This window comes from Oncorhynchus mykiss, chromosome 21 (assembly GCF_013265735.2).
Source record: "Oncorhynchus mykiss isolate Arlee chromosome 21, USDA_OmykA_1.1, whole genome shotgun sequence".
Classification (NCBI taxonomy): domain Eukaryota; kingdom Metazoa; phylum Chordata; class Actinopteri; order Salmoniformes; family Salmonidae; genus Oncorhynchus; species Oncorhynchus mykiss.
This window is the reverse complement of record NC_048585.1, coordinates 41,672,512-41,694,025: the sequence shown is the minus strand read 5'-3', so window position 1 is coordinate 41,694,025 and position 21,514 is coordinate 41,672,512. Positions and strand designations below refer to the sequence as shown.

General features: G+C 42.2%; 2 protein-coding genes across 6 annotated transcripts; both read right to left on the bottom strand.

Annotated features, from left to right (window-relative positions):
• Positions 1-204: 204 nt before the first annotated feature.
• On the bottom strand, positions 205-5,581 carry LOC110500441. Of its 4 annotated transcripts, XM_021577820.2 has the most exons (5): positions 5,319-5,581; positions 2,714-3,028; positions 1,627-1,899; positions 1,050-1,072; positions 205-896 (listed from the first exon to the last, which is right to left on the bottom strand). In XM_021577820.2, exons 1-5 carry the CDS (start codon positions 5,356-5,358, stop codon positions 858-860), a joined length of 690 nt encoding a protein of 229 aa, XP_021433495.1. In that variant the 5' UTR covers positions 5,359-5,581; the 3' UTR covers positions 205-857. The 4 variants fall into 4 exon arrangements, 3 of the variants coding, with proteins under 3 accessions (XP_021433495.1, XP_021433494.1, XP_021433493.1); XM_021577819.2 differs by lacking the exon at positions 1,050-1,072; XR_005038605.1 differs by having other exon boundaries at positions 842-896; positions 1,050-1,899; positions 5,319-5,579.
• A 67-nt stretch (positions 5,582-5,648) lies between these two features.
• Positions 5,649-17,780, bottom strand: LOC110500440 (vang-like protein 2). 2 transcript variants are annotated; one of them, XM_036957856.1, is made up of 8 exons: positions 17,574-17,780; positions 11,031-11,297; positions 10,697-10,820; positions 9,866-10,473; positions 8,901-9,037; positions 8,596-8,731; positions 7,801-8,047; positions 5,649-7,371 (listed from the first exon to the last, which is right to left on the bottom strand). In XM_036957856.1, exons 2-8 carry the CDS (start codon positions 11,099-11,101, stop codon positions 7,111-7,113), a joined length of 1,584 nt encoding a protein of 527 aa, XP_036813751.1. In that variant the 5' UTR covers positions 11,102-11,297; positions 17,574-17,780; the 3' UTR covers positions 5,649-7,110. The 2 variants fall into 2 exon arrangements, with proteins under 2 accessions (XP_036813751.1, XP_036813750.1); XM_036957855.1 differs by lacking the exon at positions 17,574-17,780 and adding an exon at positions 16,767-17,529.
• Positions 17,781-21,514: the final 3,734 nt, after the last annotated feature.

Sequence of the window (21,514 nt, the reverse complement as noted above, 5' to 3'; positions counted from 1 at the left end):
GACAACGAGCCAGTAGGATCTCGCTAGCTCGTGCTTTGCTCACCTTCTTGCTTTTTCTGCCCACTATGCTTAATTTGCTCCCACTGTAAATGGCACAGATGAACTATATTGGGTTAGTTATAAATATATTTAGTCTGGTGTAAGCAAGACTATATTGGAATGGCAGCAATCCTAATACCTTTAATTGTTGATTACCAAAAAATATAAATAATAATTCAGCTTTATTTGAACAGGGAGTCATGCTAAGACCAAGGTCTATTTTAAAGATGAACCCTGTATACACATCAATATACAGTTCATAAGCACATCAATATACAGTTCATAAGCACATCAATATACAAAAAGCTAAACAGTCATAGAAAACAAATACATTCTTCAGTATAAAGGTCCTCAATTAGCCTTTTGAATTGCCCCTAGAGGCCCCAATTCACCCAACTTTAGAAAGCCTTGGAGATCTTTCCACAAGTAAAGTTCAAGATAACTCAAATCAGATTTACCTAACTCATTGGAGATCGAAGGGATCTCCAGAGTTAGCCATCCCTGAGACCGGGTTTGGTATCTCACCACCTTTGTGGAGAGGGAGAACACGGGCCGCCTTCCAAACCCTGGGGATAACACCCAAGATAATTGTCAGTTAAAAAACCTGTGTCAATTACTCCGCAGAAAGCTGCAGCAAGAAAGGACCAAGCAAATCAGCTGCAGCGAATTTCATTTTTTACATCAATTTTAAGCAAGGCATCATGCACATGAAAACAAAGTTTACAAAGTTGGTACGGGGAATACTTTTAACTCAACTCTAAAACAAATATATGTTAAAACACATCCAAACACAATTCCTAAGAGCAACATTAGAAAAACTATTCCAGGGAAGCGGGTCTCTCCCACCATGTCGGGCTCTGAGGAGACAGGGAGAGAATAGAAATACAGTCAGGTCCAAAAATATTTGGAAAGTGACAATTGTGTTGTTGTAAAGTAGTCAAAAGATTAGTATTTGGACCCATATTCCTAGCATGCAATGACTACATCAAGCTTTTTCAGTGTAAACTTACACGACTTAAACCGGATATGAAGTCTGTAGAAAAGATAATGGGGCAAAATGTTTTTAAATAACATCATCTTTGAGAACTATCACCAAAATAAGAAAAATCTGAAAATCTGAAATTCCAAAAATGTCATGGCATGGGGCACCCATTGATTTTGTTTTAATGTTTAAGTCACTCAGATAGCATTAGGACACGGCGTAAGCCATGGCAAAATGTGTATAATTGCAGGAAATTAGCTATAAAATGGAAAACATTTGTATATGCGGCCATGAGGAGAGCCTCTAAAACTGTGCCATTGACCACACCCACTACTTTTTTCTTTTTTTTTTACAATAAAAGTGACTCCAAAATGATACAATACATTATTTACCATTCATTTCTATAGGGCACAAAATAATCTGAAACAACCAAAATGTGTCATTGTCCAAATACCTCACTGTAAGACAAATACTGTTCTCAAACACAACAGCAAGCTTGACCAGCGTAAGAACTCCCTGCCCATAGAATGATGAAATCACCACTGTTTTTCTGGTCAGATCATGTGTTCCCGGGGAAAGAATCCTGGCCCTAGAAGTGACCGTACCTTGGCATCTCTCCGTCACAACCCTGGAGGCTTTAGAGAGCCCATTGCTGGCAGTACAGGTGAAGGTGGCATTTCTGTTGGGGCTGTAAGACGTCCAGACGACAGAGACGTTGGTGTTGGGATTCCCCTTCCAGAAGGCATCCTCAAACGCAGCCTCTGGTTCCCAGGAGAGGTGGGTGTCCTTCACTGAAGAGGAGCACTGAAGAGCCATCACACAATGGCTGTGCTTCAACATGCTGAAGACCTTACGGACGCTGGGCTTGCTGAGACGCTCTGGACATTTGAACGGAAATACAGGAAGCTCTCGTGAATAGAAAACACATTTTCCAGAAACAAAACTGGGAATACAATATGAATACAGTAGAGCTGTTCCACCAAATGAGTACAGTTTGCATCCCTTTGATATTTTAATTAGAAATTGTGCTTAAATATTCAGTTTTAAAAGCCTGTTATAAGAATAAGACCTCATAGAAAATACAATAAATCTGTGAGAAAGTGCCAAAATTCTGCATTTGAACATGTCCCTCCTGTCCGCACCTACTGTGATTTCTAGATAGATCTCAACATAATTAACCCCAACCCCAAAAGTGTTCACCATCATTGTAAAGCCCTAGTTATTTTGTTGCTTTAACAAATTAATTTCTGAAGATTATTATTTATTTCATATGATTAGTGATTCATCTTATCACATGAAACACCTGTCCCTCATGTTAAGGTCAACCCTGTTACGTGAACTGGACTCTTGTTTTAATATTGTGAAACTATTCATATTTTTTTCAAAAGAAACATTGAACATCTAATATTGAAATCATAATGTAAAAGCAGGCGAGCTGGTTCTACTCTTTTTTGGCCTTTTTCTGGTGTTTTGTGGTGGAAAACTGAGTGAGTCGAGCATAACACGTATACCCTGTTACCCATAGATAGACAGACTAGAAATGTTTAACAATACATTTTTGGCGGGCTGAAGCTTGCATTCAATTGCCATTTTGGGACCCTTGGGTTCTGGGCTCACTTGCCCCGGCAAATCTGATGGAAATCCTAGAGTGCACCTTTAATATAGGTACACTGTTGTGATTGAGAGCCTTACCTCTCACAGTGAGCTGGACAGATACGCTATGCTGCTCTCCCTTATAGTCTTTCAGGAGAACAGAGTAAACCAGGGCATCCCCTATCCTCACATCTCTTATCTCTAAGTCCCCGGACGAGATGTTGAGTCTTAGACGACCCTGAAACTGCCAGAAACGGTCTGTTTTGAGAATGTGTGGTTCTTTCCTGTACGTTGCAATCCAGGTGTTGTTGCTGAATATATACCACTCTATCTTGCTCAAGATCCAGGATGAGTTGGCTCCAGAAGACAAGGTGACCGAATCTCCCAGGTAACCAGTGGTATCTCCCATCACCACTGAAACATAATGGAATGGAATGATTGTCCTGATGGTGATGGTATCATGTATAGTAATATACACAGAATTAGATAGAACAGAATTCAAATATGTATCCTTATGTTAATAACAGAGATCATCATCATTATCATCATCAATTGCTTCAATATTCTGAGAGTATAAACATAAATTATTATTCAGTTTAAATAAATAACTGGTTTTGTGATCTGTCATTTTAATGAGATAGTATATAATTTAGGACAATTTAGAATTTGCTTTCTGTTTCTGTTTTCTATTTCGGTCATGGGTCAAGACGTAGGCAATACGTATCAATGGAGGTTTGAAATCTTAACCTTAAACAAATTGTATCAAAAGTGGTCAAATTAGCCTAAACTACTTCATACGAGATGTGATATGGACTGATGAAAGGTTACATATACCTTGATCTTCGGTACACCATTAGAGTTCAAAAAGCTCATCGATAAAGGTGACATCATAGCAAGTGCCTTTATCAGGGTTTGGGGTCAGTCCCATTTTATTCAGATGATTTAATTCAAGAATGGAAAATGTACATACAGTTGAAGTCAGATGTTTACATACACCTTAGCCAAATATATTTAAACTCAGTTTTTCACAATTTCTGACATTTAATCCTAGTAAAAATTCCCTGTTTTAGGTCAGTTAGGATCACCACTTTATTTTAAGAACGTGAAATGTCAGAATAATATTAGAGAGACTCATTTATTTCAGCTTTTATTTCTTTCATCACATTCCCAGTGGGTCAGAAGTTTACATACACTCAATTCATTTTTGGTAGCATTGCCTTTAAATTGTTTAACTTGGGTCAAACGTTTCAGGTAGCCTTCCACAAGATTCCCACAATAAGTGGGGTGAATTTTGGCCCATTCCTCCTGACAGAGCTGGTGTAACTGAGTCAGGTTTGTAGGCCTCTTTCCTCGCACACACTTTTTCAGTTCTGCCTACAAACGTTCAATAGGATTGAGGTCAGGGCTTTGTGATGGCCACTCCAATACCTTGACTTTGTTGTCCTTAGGCCATTATGCCACATCTTTGGAAATATGGTTGGGGTCATTGTCCATATGGAAGACCCATTTGCGACCAAGCTTCAACTTCCTGACTGATGTCTTGAGATGTTGCTTCAATATATCCACATAATTTTACTCCCTCATGATGCCATCTATTTTGTGAAGTGCACCAGTCCCTCCTGCAGCAAAGCACCCCCACCACATGATGCTGCCACCCCTGTGCTTCAGTTGAGATGTTGTTCTTCGGCTTGCAAGCCTCCCCCTTTTTCTTCCAAACATAACAATGGTCATGATGGCCAAACAGTTCTATTTTTGTTTCATCAGACCAGAGGACATTTCTCCAAAAAGTATGATCTTTGTCCCCATGTGCAGTTGCAAACCATCGTCTGGCTTTTTGATGGCGGTTTTGGAGCAGTGGCTTCTTCCATGCTGAGCGGCCTTTCAGGTTATGTCGATATAGGACTCGTTTTACTATGGATACAGACACTTTTGTACCTGTTTCCTGCAGCATCTTCACAAGGTCCTTTGCTGTTGTTCTGGGATTGATTTGCACTTTTTGCACCAAAGTACATTCATACCTAGGAGAGAGAACGCATCTCCTTCCTGAGCGGTAAGACGGCTGCGTGGTCACATGGTGTTTATACTTGCATACTATTGTTTGTATAGATGAACGTTTGGAAATTGCTCCCAAGGATGAACCATACTTGTGGTCTACAATTTTTTTCTGAGGTCTTGGCGGATTTCTTCTGATTTTCCCATGATGTCAAGCAAAGAAGCACTGACTGAAATGATGTCAATTAGCCTATCAGAAGCTTCTAAAACCATGACATAATTTTCTGGAATTTTCCAAGCTGTTTAAAAGGCACAATCAACTTAGTGTAAGTAAACTTCTGACCCACTGAAACTGTGATAAAGTGAATTATAAGTTAAATAATCTGTCTGTAAACAATTGTTGGAAAAATGACTTGTGTCATGCACAAAGTAGATGTGCTAACCGACTTGCCAAAATTATAGTTTGATAACAAGACATTTTTGGAGAAGTTGAAAAACAAGTTTTTTTTTAACTTCCGACTTCAACTGTGCATTTTCAATGAGGATTTCCTTTAAAGTCTTGTAATGTAATTTCAATTGACTTACTTGATTGAAACAGAATTGACCTCAACCCTGCCTCTCTCATCACTCATTACTTCAAAGTATTAACAATGACAGAGTTTTAGAGAGACCCTCAATGAAATCAAGAACATTTTAAAAGTAAGCAGCCTACCTGGTAAGATTGTAAGAAGAGCGAGAACAACACATGCCATATTGAAATGTGACCTTCAAAATGGATACTGTTCCACCTTCTAGTGACAAGTTGATGCAGAGGCTACATCCTGTCATTTGTGGTTAGGCTTCCGTTTTGTTAACAAACGTGTCAAAAAACAGTTTGTCAAAGTCACAAGTATAAAAGGTTATTCCACACTATTCCTTTGAATTGTACATTCAGCATGAATTTTCTGACAAATCTATTAATCTACAGTATAAATTGTCGTTCCAATACTACTATAAATTTAAATATGAGACAGAGAGAGACAGGGGTGGGAGGGGCATCATATCATGAGAGATAATTTATTGAAAAGGTCGTAACAATTTAGTCCTAAAATTATGAAATATGAAAAACATTCACATCATAACTGCAATCTACAAATGTATTTACAACATGAAGTGATACTAAAAAATATCAAATAAAATGCATTTCTTATGTAGAAAAAAAGGGGAAAAAAGCTACCATTGTCTCAAACATATGGTACACATATAAAAAGATAAAAAACATTTATATACAACAATAGGAGACAGACGACAGCAGCTCTAAGCTGCCAAAGAGCCCAAGAACCGTTGTTTGTGCTGGACCCATAAGGACTGTTGCTGATGTTCACCTCAGAGCCTTGAATCGAACAAATCATATCTTAAACTGCACGCAAGTACAGGTTAATAAAAACAAATGTGTTAGTTTGTGTGTTTAGGCATGGTCAAATGTTCAGAACAGTACAGTGGTCATGTTGTACACATGACTATGGATGTGTCTCTCTTTCTTACAAAAAAATGACTTCTTCACTGACTTGATGACTGGTATAAGTAATATGGTGGAAACTCCCACTAGCCCTGGCCTCCACCAAGGCAATGCTTTTGATGGGAAGTAGTAAATGAGTCCACAATTCAGGAGAAATTAGATACTATTGGGACTCAGCCCTATATCTGATATGGACTTTTATTTGGGACCAAAAACAAAAATAACCTCTCATATCATGACGACAATAGGTTCAGTCTGTTTTTTGTATCTGTTCCGTCTTCTTCATTATAAAACCAACACTGGAATACACCTCAAAAGTCCCCAACATAACATCCATTAATAAACGTCACAAAAAATATCCTAAACGTTTAATTTCTTATGAAAATCAGCTGCTCAGTGTTTCAACTAAACATTCATCAGCTGTCCCTAGAACAACCCACTTCCTTTGGACCAGGGTCAGATGTTGTCCAATGAAAATGGTTCCACTGTCAGGAAGCAGTCAGTTTATTTGTCGATTCAGTGATTCCAATCACCTGATTGGTTGACGTCGTAGCTAATTTGCAACTTTTGCAAGCACGTAACTTTTCTAGTTCTTTAAAAAAAAAAAAAAAATGTTTAATCAAGTCTTCCTATTCACATTTATCTTTAATATTTTATCAGTTCATTGGTTAGTAATGTAGTAATGTCAACTTCAAATAATGCGGTCCAGTTACTGTCAAGGAATGAGAAACATACAAGTCCCAATGACTAACACAGTAACACACACAAAGACATTCACACACAGTTAATAAAACGGGATAGCCACAGAGGTCTCTCCTCCAGCCCTTGGTAGCAGACGCCACATTTCCACTGCTTTGTGCAAAAAAAGAGACACATAGCCGTCTTCTCTCCCTTTTTCACACGGAGGTCAACACAGAGAGATGGGCTTTGAGGAAAGATGAATCATAAGTTCCCTCTTCCTCTCTCGCACCCCCCCCCCTTTATCCACTACTTTCTCTCCCTCTCTCTACACAGAGGTTTCCGACTGCAGCCTCATGACAAACTTGTGGCTCTTGGGGTCGATAAACTCCTCCCCCAGGTGGAGGAAGGGGAGGGGTGTCACCGTGACAACCAGGGAGAAGTCGAGACGTCGCAGGGAGAAGACGAGACCCCGACTCAGGGCTGATGTCACCGGCTCCTCGCTCACTAGGGTCCACTGGCGACCCATACCGTTCTCCCGCTGGTACTGCAGCGTGGGGCCTGGAGAAAGGTAGCGCTCCAGGAAGGCCTGAGAGAAACACACAGAGAAGAAGCAGATAGACAGCCAGCCAGGGTGGGACGTCATATCGATAGTGGGGCAACCGCTAGGAGTTAAGTGTTTGTAGTGTGCAATTTCTCTCTGTGGAATGTAAAGTAGGCTAGATATTATTCCTCAGGGGAAACATGCTTATATCAATCCCTTTACGGTCAAGAATAGTGTCTTATATGGGCTGTTATTTGGGGTATAATACGGGTCCTATTTAAGAGCGTAGGGGTCATATGTAAAGGGTATAGGTGTCACATCAAGAGTGTACATCTTACTGTCTGATGGGCATCTTAGGGGTCATGTTGTGAGGGCGTAGGAGTCATGTTGTGAGTGTGTATGGGGTCATGTTGTGAGGGTGTAGGGGTCACGTTGTGAGGGCATAGTGATCATGTTAAGGGAATGGTGGCTCACCTTGGGGGTCATGTTGTGCGTGATACAGAACTGCAGGTGGTTGATAATGCTCTCCATGCTGTGATAGGGTTGCTGGCGCGTGGTCCTCAGGTACTTCTGCATGGCCCGGGCCATGGGGGCGAAGATGGCCTGAGCTGCCTCCCGGGGGTCCATCACCTCACGGGGGTGTTTGGGGGACGACGCGGCTGGCTCGTCGTCCTGGAGACGCTTGATGTGGGTGAAGGCTTCCTCTACCGCCACCACCAGCCTGGGAGGAGAAATAGGCACGCGTAATGAGTACGCAGGTGTCGTTTCAGGCTAGCATTTGTATTGCAAGCGCTAAACCGAGAGGTGCTAAAATAACGTCCGCCTTATTGAAATAGCACAGGCGACGGAGAAAAACAAATTGGTACCATTTAAGGCCAAGTGGCAAACAATAATGCAGGAACTAGGGATGGGGATATGAGCAGGCAGGTCTAGGCGGATGAGATGTAGCCATTGTTTGGATGCGTCTGTAAGTTGGTGTTCGTATGTATACGTTTGTTTTTGTATTGTAATGTAAAAAAAAAAGAAAGAATAGGAAAAATTCAAAAATATATATATTTAAATCTACTATTTTTTTTTTTATAATGGCAGCCTTTCTATACCTGGGGTTTGAAAAATCTGTGATGTTCCCTTGATTAGTCTTGAACTGTTTAACTCACCAAATGACACAAAAAAAATGCACTTTTCACAAAATAAGTTTTTCTACAACAAATGGATTGAAATGTTCTTTCTTTGACGATCTACCCAGCCCAGCGTGTCTCCCCTCCTCACCTGGCCTTGCGCTTGCGGACCCTGCGGTCCGTCTCTGCCTCCTCGTAGTAATACTCGTTGTGGGAGTTGTCTCTCCTGCGGGCGGCCGCAGCGATCATCGCTCTGGACTGACCCGTAGAGTTGTTAGTGTTGTTCTCTGGAAGAAAAATCACAATAAAGAAAAAGGATCAACAAACATCTAATGTTACAATTTCTTTGCAAAAAAAAAGAACACATAGAAGACAGAGGCGAAGAGGTGAGAAAATGACTGAGGGAAAAGAGGGGCGAGACGATGAGAGACGGAAAGGATAGCATTCGAGACTTACCTTCACCCAGAGTGTAGACTTTGAAGCCAGAACTCTTCTTAGAGAGGATGGACTTGGGCAGGTTGAGGAGGGCAGGGTTGTAGACTGGGAAATCACTGTAGTACCGGTCCAGCACCCACACTGCTGCCCTCTGAATACTGGAGAACAACAAGGGAGGTACGAACCCTTATTAATCTATGTCATTACTATGGAATATGTCCTAATCATCATCAGTAGCAGCATCATCATTATCCCTTTGGCAGCATCTTAACTCTAGCGATGTGCCCTTGAGCAAGGCACTTAACCCGAGGTGGTCCTGCAGCTATTTTAGATGATCAGCTGGGTGGGGTATAGTTGCACCCCAGGCCTTGCTGCTTCAAACACACTAAGGTGGGAACCAGATGACTAGCGGGGCAGACACAACCGCTCCCATTTGATCATATGTATGACTGCTAACCAAATAGCCTGGTGCAACCAAAACATTTTGAGGGGGAATAAACATACACAGACACACATATTATTTTGTTTCTCTTTGTATTATTATTATTATTATTTGCTGTATATCTTTGTATTTTACATTTGGGTGAGTGTCCTTGTCTACCAGTGTACCAGTGTTGTGTTACTTGTCATGTTTTGTGTCTTGTGTGGATCCCAGGAAGAGTAGCAGCTGCCTCTGCAAAAGCTAATGGGGATTCAAACAAAGAAATGAAGAGATTTGTATGCAAAAAGCCCAAACAAACTGACTGATGAGGTAATGCGGGTTTCGGTTAATCTCCGACTGACAGATTTGCAGGCCAACCACAATGATATCATAAGTCTCTGAAATCAGAGTACTAGGTTACTAAAAATGCAAACAAATCAAAACAACCTTTACACAGAACCCCACACAATAGACACCCACTCCCCAATCGCTATACAAAACAGCATGTAAACTACAAACACCTCAAAACACCTCAAAACACAACCACAACGTCTCCAAGACCCACCTGAGATGTCCCACGTTGTAGAAGCGACTTTCCCCGTCAGTTGTGCGCACCACCTTGAGGCAGAAGGCAGGCTGCAGGTGTCTGACCTCCAGCAACACCAGGGCCAGGTACTGGATGAAGAGCAGCGCGTCCACCAGCGACGCCGCGTACCCCACGATGCCCCTGTAGTCCCTCTCCCGGGGCTCCAGCACGCGCACGCCGTAGAACAGCCAGTAGGACGCCACGAACAGGAAGACGAGCGCCAGCAGCAGGCAGCGGAAGACGTAGAAGCGAGGCAAGGTAGCGCGCGGCGGGCGCAGGAACAGAGCCCAGGTGGAGATGAGGAGGACCAGGAGCTTAAAGGCCAGGGAGACGTAGAGACCCTCGCAGGGCGTGCCGCAGGGCTCCAGGGTCTCGCGCCACAGCAGCTGCGGAAGAGCCAGGAAAGCCAGGGGGGTGACCAGGGCGAAGAGGCCAAGGATGGCACCCAATCCTGGGCCCAAGAAACGCCGGCATTCCAGCGGGGAGGACTCCTCGAGCTCCTTGGAGACGCGCGTCAGGTCCTCATTGGAGACGCTGTGTTCTGACGTGCCAGTCTGCACGGTGGTTGTCTCACCCCAGTTATCATCCTGGAGTAGGGAGAGAGGGGGGGGGGGAGATTTCTTTGAGCATATGTTGGGAGGTGTGATAGGGAAGGGGCAATATTACCTGAACAAATGGGAGAAGACAAGAGGATGAGTGATAAGAGACAGAGTAGACAGAGAGAAACTAAAGCCAGGTATTGACCCTCAATCAAAGATCAGGGTGTGGAAGTGAGGGGAGATGTAATGTAGGAAAGAAGTGAACTCTGACCCGATCGTCTCCGCGGGTGGACTCGGTGTCCAGTAGAGGCTCTCCAGGGGCATGGATGGTGACCGACTTGTCTCCACGACTACTGCCGTCCCTGCTCTTGGAGCGGTGCCTGTCCCGCCTATCCCTGAACATCACACACAGAGACAGAAACAAAAAGGGTTAACCGTAACTGTCATGGTTTTCTATTTCTGGGGGAGGATAACCAAACCAAGTCAACAAAGTTATACACAGCTTCCCTGATATGCATGTTCACGCAAGTGAGAGTGTAGAAACAAGAGAGTGAGTGTGAGTACATGTACAGTATAAGTATCTATGTCGTACACGTGTTACCCACCTGTGCTTCCTAGAGTTGCGGGAGTGTGAGGACTTGTAGGAGTAGCCCGAGTACTGCGACTCGTTGTCCATGTCAGAGGCCGGTGGGCGGGGTTTGCCCCTGTGGGCACCTCCTCCCCCCGTGCCGTGCTGCCCGGCTCCGCCCAGCTGACTCTTGCGGTGGCTGATGGACTTGGATGAGAGGGCCAGAGGCAGGCGGAGGAGCTCAACCTTACTCCTGAAGGAATCTATCTTGGAGGCCGGAGAAGAAGGGGTGGGATGGACAGACCTGACGGAGGGGGGAGAGGGGTGGTGGGCAAATGAGGAGATATTAATAAACAGTTTTCTGTGTTATTAACATGTCCGTCAGGACTAATTACATGGTAATAGTGTATCGGACAGACAAGCAGTCACAACAGGACTAAAGGGCAGGTTGTGGAAAAAAAAAGAGCTCAAAGGGATAGCTTTTATATACGACTCTAAACAGCAATGTGGGAAAAAAACTATATTTTAATAGCCCAATTTCACTCCTCATACGTAAGTTCAGATGGAAAATACACACCATTTAACAGCAACAAAATGCGTTTCACCAAGTTGACAGGAGCTTGCCACTGCCTTTTCATATTCCCGATTGTGCGCACGCAAAAACTGCATTCCCTGCCATCCCCTGTGGTCTCCAGGGCAACAGAGCTTGGCTATTGCTATGGGGATGAATAAGAGGCGATGGGTGAGAGGGGATTGGGGGGTGTTACCATGGTGGCCTGACCAACTCCCCACCTTCTCTCCCACTTGTGTCTAGAAAGACATTCGGGTTCTGAACTACTCCATCCTGATTTTGCCAGTATGTGTTTACATCAGGTAATATGTTGCAAAGAACCCAATGCAATTTCAGCTGGACTAGCACTGCTATCTCCAATGAGAGAGGCATTGATTCTTAATGTGATAATGTGTGGTGAATGAATAACTATTTCTGTCGCTCTCCCTCGTCTCTCGCTCCAATTCACTCCTCAACCCTTTTTGGGCCCTCACAATAGGTTTCATGTGAGAATAAGACAGGAGCTTCTTGGTTAAGACACACACACACACACTCTCTATTCATACAAATGCCAATGACATTAGCTAGAATTCTATACATGGCTTCTAGAGGCCGAGAAGGCTAAATCATTTAAAGAACGATGACAACAAAATGAGGAGGTTTGCAGAAACACCAACTGTTTGCCCAGGTGCCTTAACAATGAATGAAATAGCTGAATAAGAATGAAACGTCTAGAAATCGACAGAAAAAAATATATATGGCCATCTAACATTTAATGGGGAATAGGCCTCTTTTGAGAGAACCTGAGTAGCTCACGGAAGTAAAGGTCTCACCAAATTCATCAGGACAGCTATATAGAAAACAGGAGAGGTAATGATGTCAAGAAGTTAACTACTTTTTGGTTATCAACTGTGTTAGAGAGAGTAAGCTAATAGCAATGTCGGCTATCCTCCTTTAAACTCAAGTTAAAACAGTCTTTGCTAGCCGCAATCCTTGGGACGTCCCTACGCCATTGAAGTTGGGACGTCCCTACGCCATTTAAATTGGTTAAGGTAAGAATTATGGTTAGGGTTAAGGATGTCCCAAGTATCCTGTATAGCACTGACCAAGTTAAAACTATTGGCAAAGATCATCATTGCTGATGAAAACCTAAGGCATTTTTAACTCAAATACTTCTAATAAGTTGAACTCAAAGTCAATGAAAAGTCATTATTACTTAAAATGTTTGTGGTACTGACTCAACTAAATGAGAATTCACATCAACTCTATTTTTTAAAAGTTACTATAAGAAATCATTTTTACCCCCAGGATGCTCTACTGCAGGTAGATTTTTTGGAACTGTTTATAATACGTGTTTTTGCATGTACATTGAGTGATTAATTGATTAATTGTATGCTACACAAAGATAAATAAATGTTTATAAAACGAATCCAATCATTTAGTTTGATTTTTAGCACCACTTACTGAAATGGTCATTCCAGTTTAAAATGGCTTAGGTATTCTCCTCACACTGTTCCTAACGCTGGCAGACATTATGAATGCAGGTTGCGGGTGAATAAAAATGTAAATTGTTGGAAATCTTAACTCTGGCTGGATTCCAATAGGAATTACATATCACTTGGCAAGTCCACATAATGCAACTTGCAGATAAGGTTGCAAAATTTGGGTACATTTTCAAAGGTTTTCCACAAATCTGGGAATTCTGGTTAAATTACAGGAATTTTGCAACCCTACTTGCAGGGCTGATGTGGCCTGTAAACCATGAGTTTCAGGCCACTGTATTAGGGTAAAGCTAGGCTTCAAAATAAGGCCGTACAAGATATGTAATGTATTGTCATAAAGAGTTTAATTATAAAGATAACATTCCCCTAGGACCTCACTTTGTGAAGGGCACAGAACTGAAAATAAATACATCCAACAACCATGTCTCTATCACTAACAAATCAGTTTGAGTAATGATTACTAAAAAAATAAATAAGTAGCTGTACTCAGATATATGAAGTGCAACGGGTTTCCTCAAAAGTTTTGAGTAATGGTATCACATTGGGGTTTACAGTGTGGGTTCAATCGGAGTTCACCCTCTGTACTGGACCATAGATGTGGTAAGAAGTCATGTTAAGATGTCGTCCACTGTCAGCTCGGACTATCGTCTCTTGCCTCTGCACCGCTCTCCCACCATCCTCTCCCAAAAGCCAAACTGTCTTCTTTCTTGACTTTATTTTCTATGTGAATCACTGCTAAAAGTAGTTTGACTCCCTTCAGCTTGGTTTATTCAATGACTCATCCAACTCAGATTTGCAAAAGGCAAATAAGCCCTTTTCAAATCTGTCCTCTCTCTCACACACACAGTAATTACAGTAGCTGGCATTGTTTCACAAGCAGCAGGGCACTATTGTGGTTGATGTGTGGAGGTGTGGTCATGAGTGTGTTGTATAGCTTAGTGGGGATATTACATTACCTATTATTCTCCATTTCTTCTCTACCAGTTAACCCGAGACTTAACAAGTCACTTGCTTAACAAGTCACACAATAAGTTGAATGGACTCACTGTGTGTAATAATTGTGTTTAACATTCTTTTTAAAATGACTCCCTCATTTTTGTACCCCACACACACAAGTAAGGTCCCGGAGTCGAGGAGTACATTTCAAACACAGATTCAACCACAAAGACCAGGGATGTTTTCCAATACCACACAAAAAAGTGCACCTATTGGTAGATGAATATCCCATTAAGCATGGTGAAGTTATTAATTACCCTTTGGATGATTTAGCAATACACCCAGTCAGTACAAAAATACAGGCGTCCTTCCTAACTCAGTTGTCGCAGAGGAAGGAAACCGCTCAGGGATTTCACCATGAGGTCAATGATGACTTTAGAAACAGATAATTTAATGGCCGTAATAGGAGAAAACTGAGGGTGGATCAACAATATTGTAGATACTCCACAATACTAACCTAAATTACAGAGTGAAAAGAAGGAAGCCTGTAGAGCAGGGCTCTCCAACCCTGTTACTGGAGAGCAACAGTCCTGTAGATTCTCTCTCCAACCCTAATCTAGCACACCTGATTCTAATAATTAGCTGGTTGATAAACTGAACCAGGCAGTGGTGTAAAGTACTTAAGTAAAAAATACTTTACCTAAGTAGTACTTTAGTTTTTTGGGATATCTGTACTTTACCATTTATATTTTTGACAACTTTTACTTTACTACATTCCTAAAGAAAATGTACTTTTTACTCCATACATTTTTTGTTCTCACAACAAAGTGGGGCAGGGCGGCATTGTAGCCTAGTGGTTAGAGCGTTGGACTAGTAGCCGGAAGGTTTCAAGTTCAAACCCCCGAGCTGACAAGGAACAAATCTGTCGTTCTGCCCCTGAACAGGCAGTTAACCCACTGTTCCTAGGCCGTCATTGAAAATAAGAATTTGTTCTCAACTGACTTGCCTGGTTAAATAAAAAAATGTAATTATGTTTGTGCAAATCCAACACATCAATGAGTACCACTCTTCATATTTTCAAGCATGGTGATGGCTGCATCATGTTATGGGTATGTTTGTCATCTGCAAGAACCTGGGAGTTTTTTCAGGATAAAAAGAAATGGAATAGACCTTAGCAAAATCCTAGAGGAAAACCTGGATCAGTCTGCTTTCCAACAGACTTTCGGAGACAAATTCCCCTTTCAGCAGGACAATAACCTAAAACACATGGCCAAATATCCATTGGAGTTGCTTACCTAGCCAACATTGAATGTTCCCGAGTGGCCTGTTTATAGTTTTGACTTAAATTGGCTTGAAAATGTATGGCAAGACTTTAAAATGGCTGTTTGGCAATGATCAACAACCAAATGATCAACAACCAATTTGACAGAGCTTGAATAATTTTTTCAGACTGTACAATTGTTGCAAAATCCAGGTGTGGAAAGCTCTGGGAGACTTACCCCAAAATTCTCACCACTGTAAATGCTGACAAATGTGATTCTAACGTGTATTGACTCAGGGGTTTGAATGCTTATGTAAATTACATATTTAATTTGCAATAAATTTGCAAAAAAATCTAAAAAATTTTTCACTTAGTCATTGTGTTTAGATGGGTGAGAAAAAAAAAAATGTAATCAATTGTTGAATTCAGGCTGCATCACAACAAAATGTAGAGTAAGTCAAGGGGAGTGAATACTGGGAAAGGCACTGTAAACCCCTAGTTTGTGGGACTAGTGTGTGTGGTAGAATAAATGTGTGTACCTTTAATTCCATTGCAGTCCACTGCAACCATTTAACTGTAGGACTCTAATTTAGACAACACACAAATGTTCTGGGTATTCCATCTGGAACCTCAAAGGCACCTGCGACTTCATAATATGCTGTAAAAGTTATAGTCCCTAGTGGCACTGCTGTCGAAATGCCGGGGGCTCTCCTCCCTTCCACAGGCCTCGATGAAAGCCTCGGAGGCGCAGCAAGGCGCTAGAGCGTGGCGGCGCCTCAGCCCAGTGTAACTCAACTAATCGAGCCACAGGCTTCATGGGGCCTATCCATTACGAACCGGTCTCATTCCAACAATGAGACGCATGCAACTCAAACGCGCAGATATGTTTAAAATTGGGTCAGAATAGCCCTTTTCCCTCAAAATATTAGCTACGTTTTGTCGGTGAAGGAGTGTTTGTGCGAGCCGACTTGAAACAATGTAAAACGTCTCACGCCCATGCAGCAGCACGGATATGTTGGTTGCCAATACAGATTTTTAGGGGATTTGTTTATAGTCTGGACGAAAAACCGTCAGCATGCTCACATTCATCAACCTAAACTGTTATTAACCAGTTTTATACCTGTGCTATATTTGGCACACATGCGTAAAAGTGCAATTTGGGTGACTAGTGAGATACTTCATCATGTTGTTGCCTAGAGACATGCAAACTCAAACTCAATGGATTCAAATCGGAGTTTAATTTATCGGACCAAACTGCAAGTGGCTACCATCAAGCCATAATGGTTTACAGATATTGCGCCAATGTCAACGGATAATGTTCTAATTACATTTTTCTAATAAATTGACCAAATATCCTAACCATCAATGCCACCTATTCATTAATGATAAACAATCGGCCAGCAAGAAATGAACGGTCCCAGAGTGCTTTGAATAGAGAGGCTGTGAATGACAAACCTGCCACGGAGAAAGGAAAACTATTTTAGAATTTTTTAAAAAAGACTCCAAGCTGTTCAGAAAGCTTACCTTTCTTTTCAAAATGTGATACCCAAATGGGTGAACGTGAATCGTAGCCTAAAAATCTCGACACAAAGAAAACCCTAAACAGTGACTCAAATCAGGCGGCGGAGATGTATCCTAATTAGGTTTCTTTTCCAAATACATCATTCAGGAAGGAAAGGTTTGTAACTTGATTCCTCTTCATATACAATATAATTTATTCAACTGAAAATCATCCAGGCTATACAAAAGCCATGAGCCGCATCCATTCTCGGTTTCTGCATCTGTTCTTTGCTTGAAGCCCCGCTGCGCGTGTGAATAGTCATTCATCACCGAGAGGGGTGCGCGAGGCAACGCTCCACAGAGACGCAATGCTTTTGTATCCCGTTAAATCACATAATACAATCAATAAAGATAATCCAAGTGTAGGCTTTATCGGGCAGCTGATATAAATTCAAAATTTTCAGTTCTTAGGAGCTCAAATTTCTTGCGCTCTTGTTCTGTGGTCCCTTGTAACGACAGAACACGTCGCCGGGTTTGGGACAATTGCTCGCCCCTTTCCAAAAGGGCTAAACTGCGTTACACGGTCCCTCGCGGTTTGGAATATTCAACCACAGTTTCCCGATTGGTTTCTGTTTCCGCGTATGGAAACGGTTACCCAGTCAGTCTTTCTGGATAACTAAGATCCAGATTCGTCTTTCCTCCGTTCAAAAGTACTCTAAAACCCTAAAAATCAATGGCCTCCCTCCACTCGCCAAAGTCCCCAACGGTGCTCCGCCTCCACTCCACCCGCTCCCCTCCCCCTGTTCATTCTGTTCCCAGACACTCACTCACCTCTACTTTCTCTCGTCGACGAGGGCAGGACCATGGTGTAATCCTGCCCCGTTCACGTCTTTACGAAGGACGATCACAGAACAGCAGTTTGTCCCAGAACAGATCTACTACAAATGCGTAATCCTCCCTAAACCGTCTGTTTCATACAAAGCTAACTCTGACCCGTAGATGCTCCCCGAATTTAACAAACCTAACAGATGCAGGCCTATTCCATGTAGGCTGTGCCCCAAAATAAGGTCTAAGACCCAAATACTAGCTACAATTCTGAATTAATTCAACTTCCAGGCTCTTCAATGTAACGGATTTGGGATATTTGGCCAGACGGTGACGGGCTTGTTAACTGCCCCAGTGAACGTGGCCCTGAGCATGCGTAGCAGTGTGTGGAATGCAATTTCTCGTACCTCAGTTATAACACAAGACTTGACACATTACCAAACACAACATAAAACACACTTTACTCTGATATACATCGACTGCTCAACTGGAAAGTGCATTAGGCTTAACAGAAACCTACCAACTGTGCACAAATCCCCATAAAAGGGTCAAATATATCCTATACCAATTTACAGGTGAATCTCAATTGTTTCCTTGTGTACTCTTCTCACCTCCTTCTCAAAGCACATTGGAGGACAAAGTCAGAGGTTCCTTCCCTTGGGTCATCTCTGCATTTTTAGAAGGAAGCAAGGAGAAAGGACACAAGAGTCAAGGAAATACAATTGAGATGCACCAATCATGTCATGGCCCTTGGAGACAGATCAGTTAGGATTTCTCCTATTGAATAGAATATTTCCTAGCCCCAAAGTTTAATACTTGGCTTACTTGATTCCTATAAAAGGAGTGTAGGCCGCTAAACGAATGTCCTCCGCCTCACTCGGTTCGGGGGCAGGTTTTTCCAGGTCACACCAGTTAGTTACTAGGGCTGCCGCTCACTGTGATCTCTACCTGGACGTTTCTCCTCAAAGTGGTCGACTTCAATACGGGCATTGAGCTCGAGCGAAATAAGCCCGATATTTCTGTAGACTCAATATTGGATATAAAATGTATGAATAAATATGCTTTGGGGTAGCTGCATTTGGTCTGGATCTATATATGTTCAAGGCAGAATAAGTTTCGTTTTCACATCAGCCAGGAAGAGTTAGGACTCAAGTTCCGGTCCAGGACTTTCAAAACAGTTATTTTTAATGTCACAAAACACATGTTCATTTTCCTTCTGTGCAGCTAACAATCTCACCTTTTTCTAAAAAACAGGGGAGAGAAAATAACTTACATCTTGTTTTGATCGAATCTACAAAAATCTAATCAAAAGAAAGGACTAAGGCTTTACAGAAAAAAAAAGATTCACATATAAAACAAGGTTGTGATTTCTATATTACATGAGTGAACAAGATTTAAACAAGAGAAAGGATCGTTAAAGACCTCTGTATGCATACAGTAGTTTGCACTGTGCAGCAGTTTGCTGTGCAACGTTTGACAAAGGGAAGAAACATCCGTTCTAACCTCTGTATGAGCGAGGTGCGTACACAAACTCAGACTTCTGACAGACGAACCCCAGTACGAAAAAGCTTAAAAGACGCTAAAAAGAAGAGGTAGAAAGTACAAAGATGGAGACTGAAAAAAAGGCTTCTCAAAAGGGTAAGTGAATGGAGAGATGGACGAATAGAAAAGTTAGAAAGTAAGAAAATGTATGAGAAAATAGTCTGGAATTGTCCACCATGCCAAGTTAAACTGAAAACACTGCATCCCCTCAGATATCCCATTACACACTGTGGTGTCACACACACACACACACATTGTATGCTGCTGATTACACACTTGAACAAGGGATTACATAGGGTTAACAGACTTCCTCTCCCAATAAATACATGTCTGTGCCGAGGGTCTCTCAGTTCAAACGTATGCTACTTGGTATAAACAACCATCCCTTCATGTTTTGGTGTGACAATACGGTAAATACTACTCACGGTATAGTAGGGAAGAGGGGAATTCACAGTATTGTACACACCCAATACAGTAGAGCATTCTTTAGGGGAAAAAAAATGACAACTTGTTAGACATCTGGGTATTCATTGAACAGGTTTCCTTTTTCGTAGTAGTGATCCCTGTATGTCTAGGAGTAGTGGTGCAGAAGACGACAGCCATTCAGTAGAGAACAGTGCAGTACTAGTGTTGTAACCCTTAATATGTCGCCGCTACAGACAACCCATCCTGTAGCATAGCAGCTGTACAGAGACACAGGACTGACTGACCCGACCGGCCACCATCTTGGTTTTCCCAAAACAAAAACACACCTCTTTCTTCATGTGTGATTACGAAACGTACGTTTCTCATAACATGAAGAATATTATGGATGAATGACGCTTGTGTATGTTGATATCTTTACTCTTTATGACCCATTCCTTCCTCTGGGCCCAGGGCAATAAACCTGAACATATATAAACAAAAATATAAAACGCAACATGTGAAGTGTTGGTCCCATGTTTCATGAGCTGAAATAAAAAAATCCCAGAAATGTTCCAAATGCACAAAAAGCTTATTTCTCTCAAATTTGGGGCACAAAATGTGTTTACATCCATGTTAGTGAGCATTTCTCCTTTGCCAAGATAATCCATCCACCTGACACAGATCAAGAAGCTGATTAAACAGCATGATCATTACACAGGTGCACCTTGTGCTGGAGACAATAAAAGGCCACTCTAAAATGTTCAGTTTTGACAACACAATGCCACAAATGTCTCAAGTTGAAGGAGCGTGCAATTGGCATGCTCACTGTAGGAATGTCCTCCAGAAATGCTGCCAGATAATTTTATGTTAATTTCTCTACCATAAGCCGCCTCAAACGTCATTTTAGAGAATTTGGCAGTACATCCAACCGCAGATCATCATGTGTAATCACCGTCTCAGGGAAGCTCATCTGCATGCTCGTGGTCCTCAACAGGGACTTGACCTGACTGCAGTTCGGCGTCGTAACCGACTTCAGCGGGCAAATGCTCACCTTCGATGGCCACTGGCAAGCTGAAGAAGTATGCTCTCCCCGGATGAATCCCAGTTTCAACTGTACCGGGCAGATGGCAGACATGTGGGCGAGCGGTTTGCTGATGCCAACATTGTGAACAGAGTGCCCCATGGTGGCGGTTGGGTTTTTGGTATGGGCAGGCATATGCTACGGACAACGAACACAATTGCATTTTAATCGATGGCAATTTGAATGCACAGAGATACCGTGACGAGATCCTGAGGCCCATTGTCGTGCCATTCATCATCTGCCATCACCTCATGTTTCAGCATAATAATGCATGGCCCCATGACGCAAGGATCTGTATACAATTCCTGGAAGCTGAAAATGTCTCTGTTGTTCCACGGCCTGCATACTCACCAGACATGTCACCCAATGAGCATGTTGGGGATGGTCTGGATCAGCGTGTATGACAACTTGTTCCAGTTCACGCCAATATCCAGCAACTTCGCACAGCCATTGTAGAGGAGTTGGACAACATTCCACAGGCCACAACCAACAGCCTGATCAACTCAATGCGAAGGAGATGTGTTGAGCTGCATGAGGCAAATGGTGGTCACACCAGATACTGATTGTTTTTTTTGACCAACAGATGCATATCTGTATTCCCAGTCATGTGAAATCCATAGATTAGTGCCTAATGAATTCATTTCAATTGACTGATATTCTAATATGAACTGTAAATCACTAAAATCTTTGAAATTGTTGCATGTTGCGTTTATATTTTGGTTCAGTGTGTGTGTGCACGCATACTCACACACCGTTCTTCGATTGGCCTCCACGGTAGGCATACTGTAAAGCAACCAGTAGTAACGAACTACCATCTTGGCTCAAACAAGGTGCAGCTTTGACTCACAATGGAGCCGGTGATCTGTCCAGTTTCCAGTCCCTCACTAATCCAATCCGTAGTGGAGTATGTATACGCGAC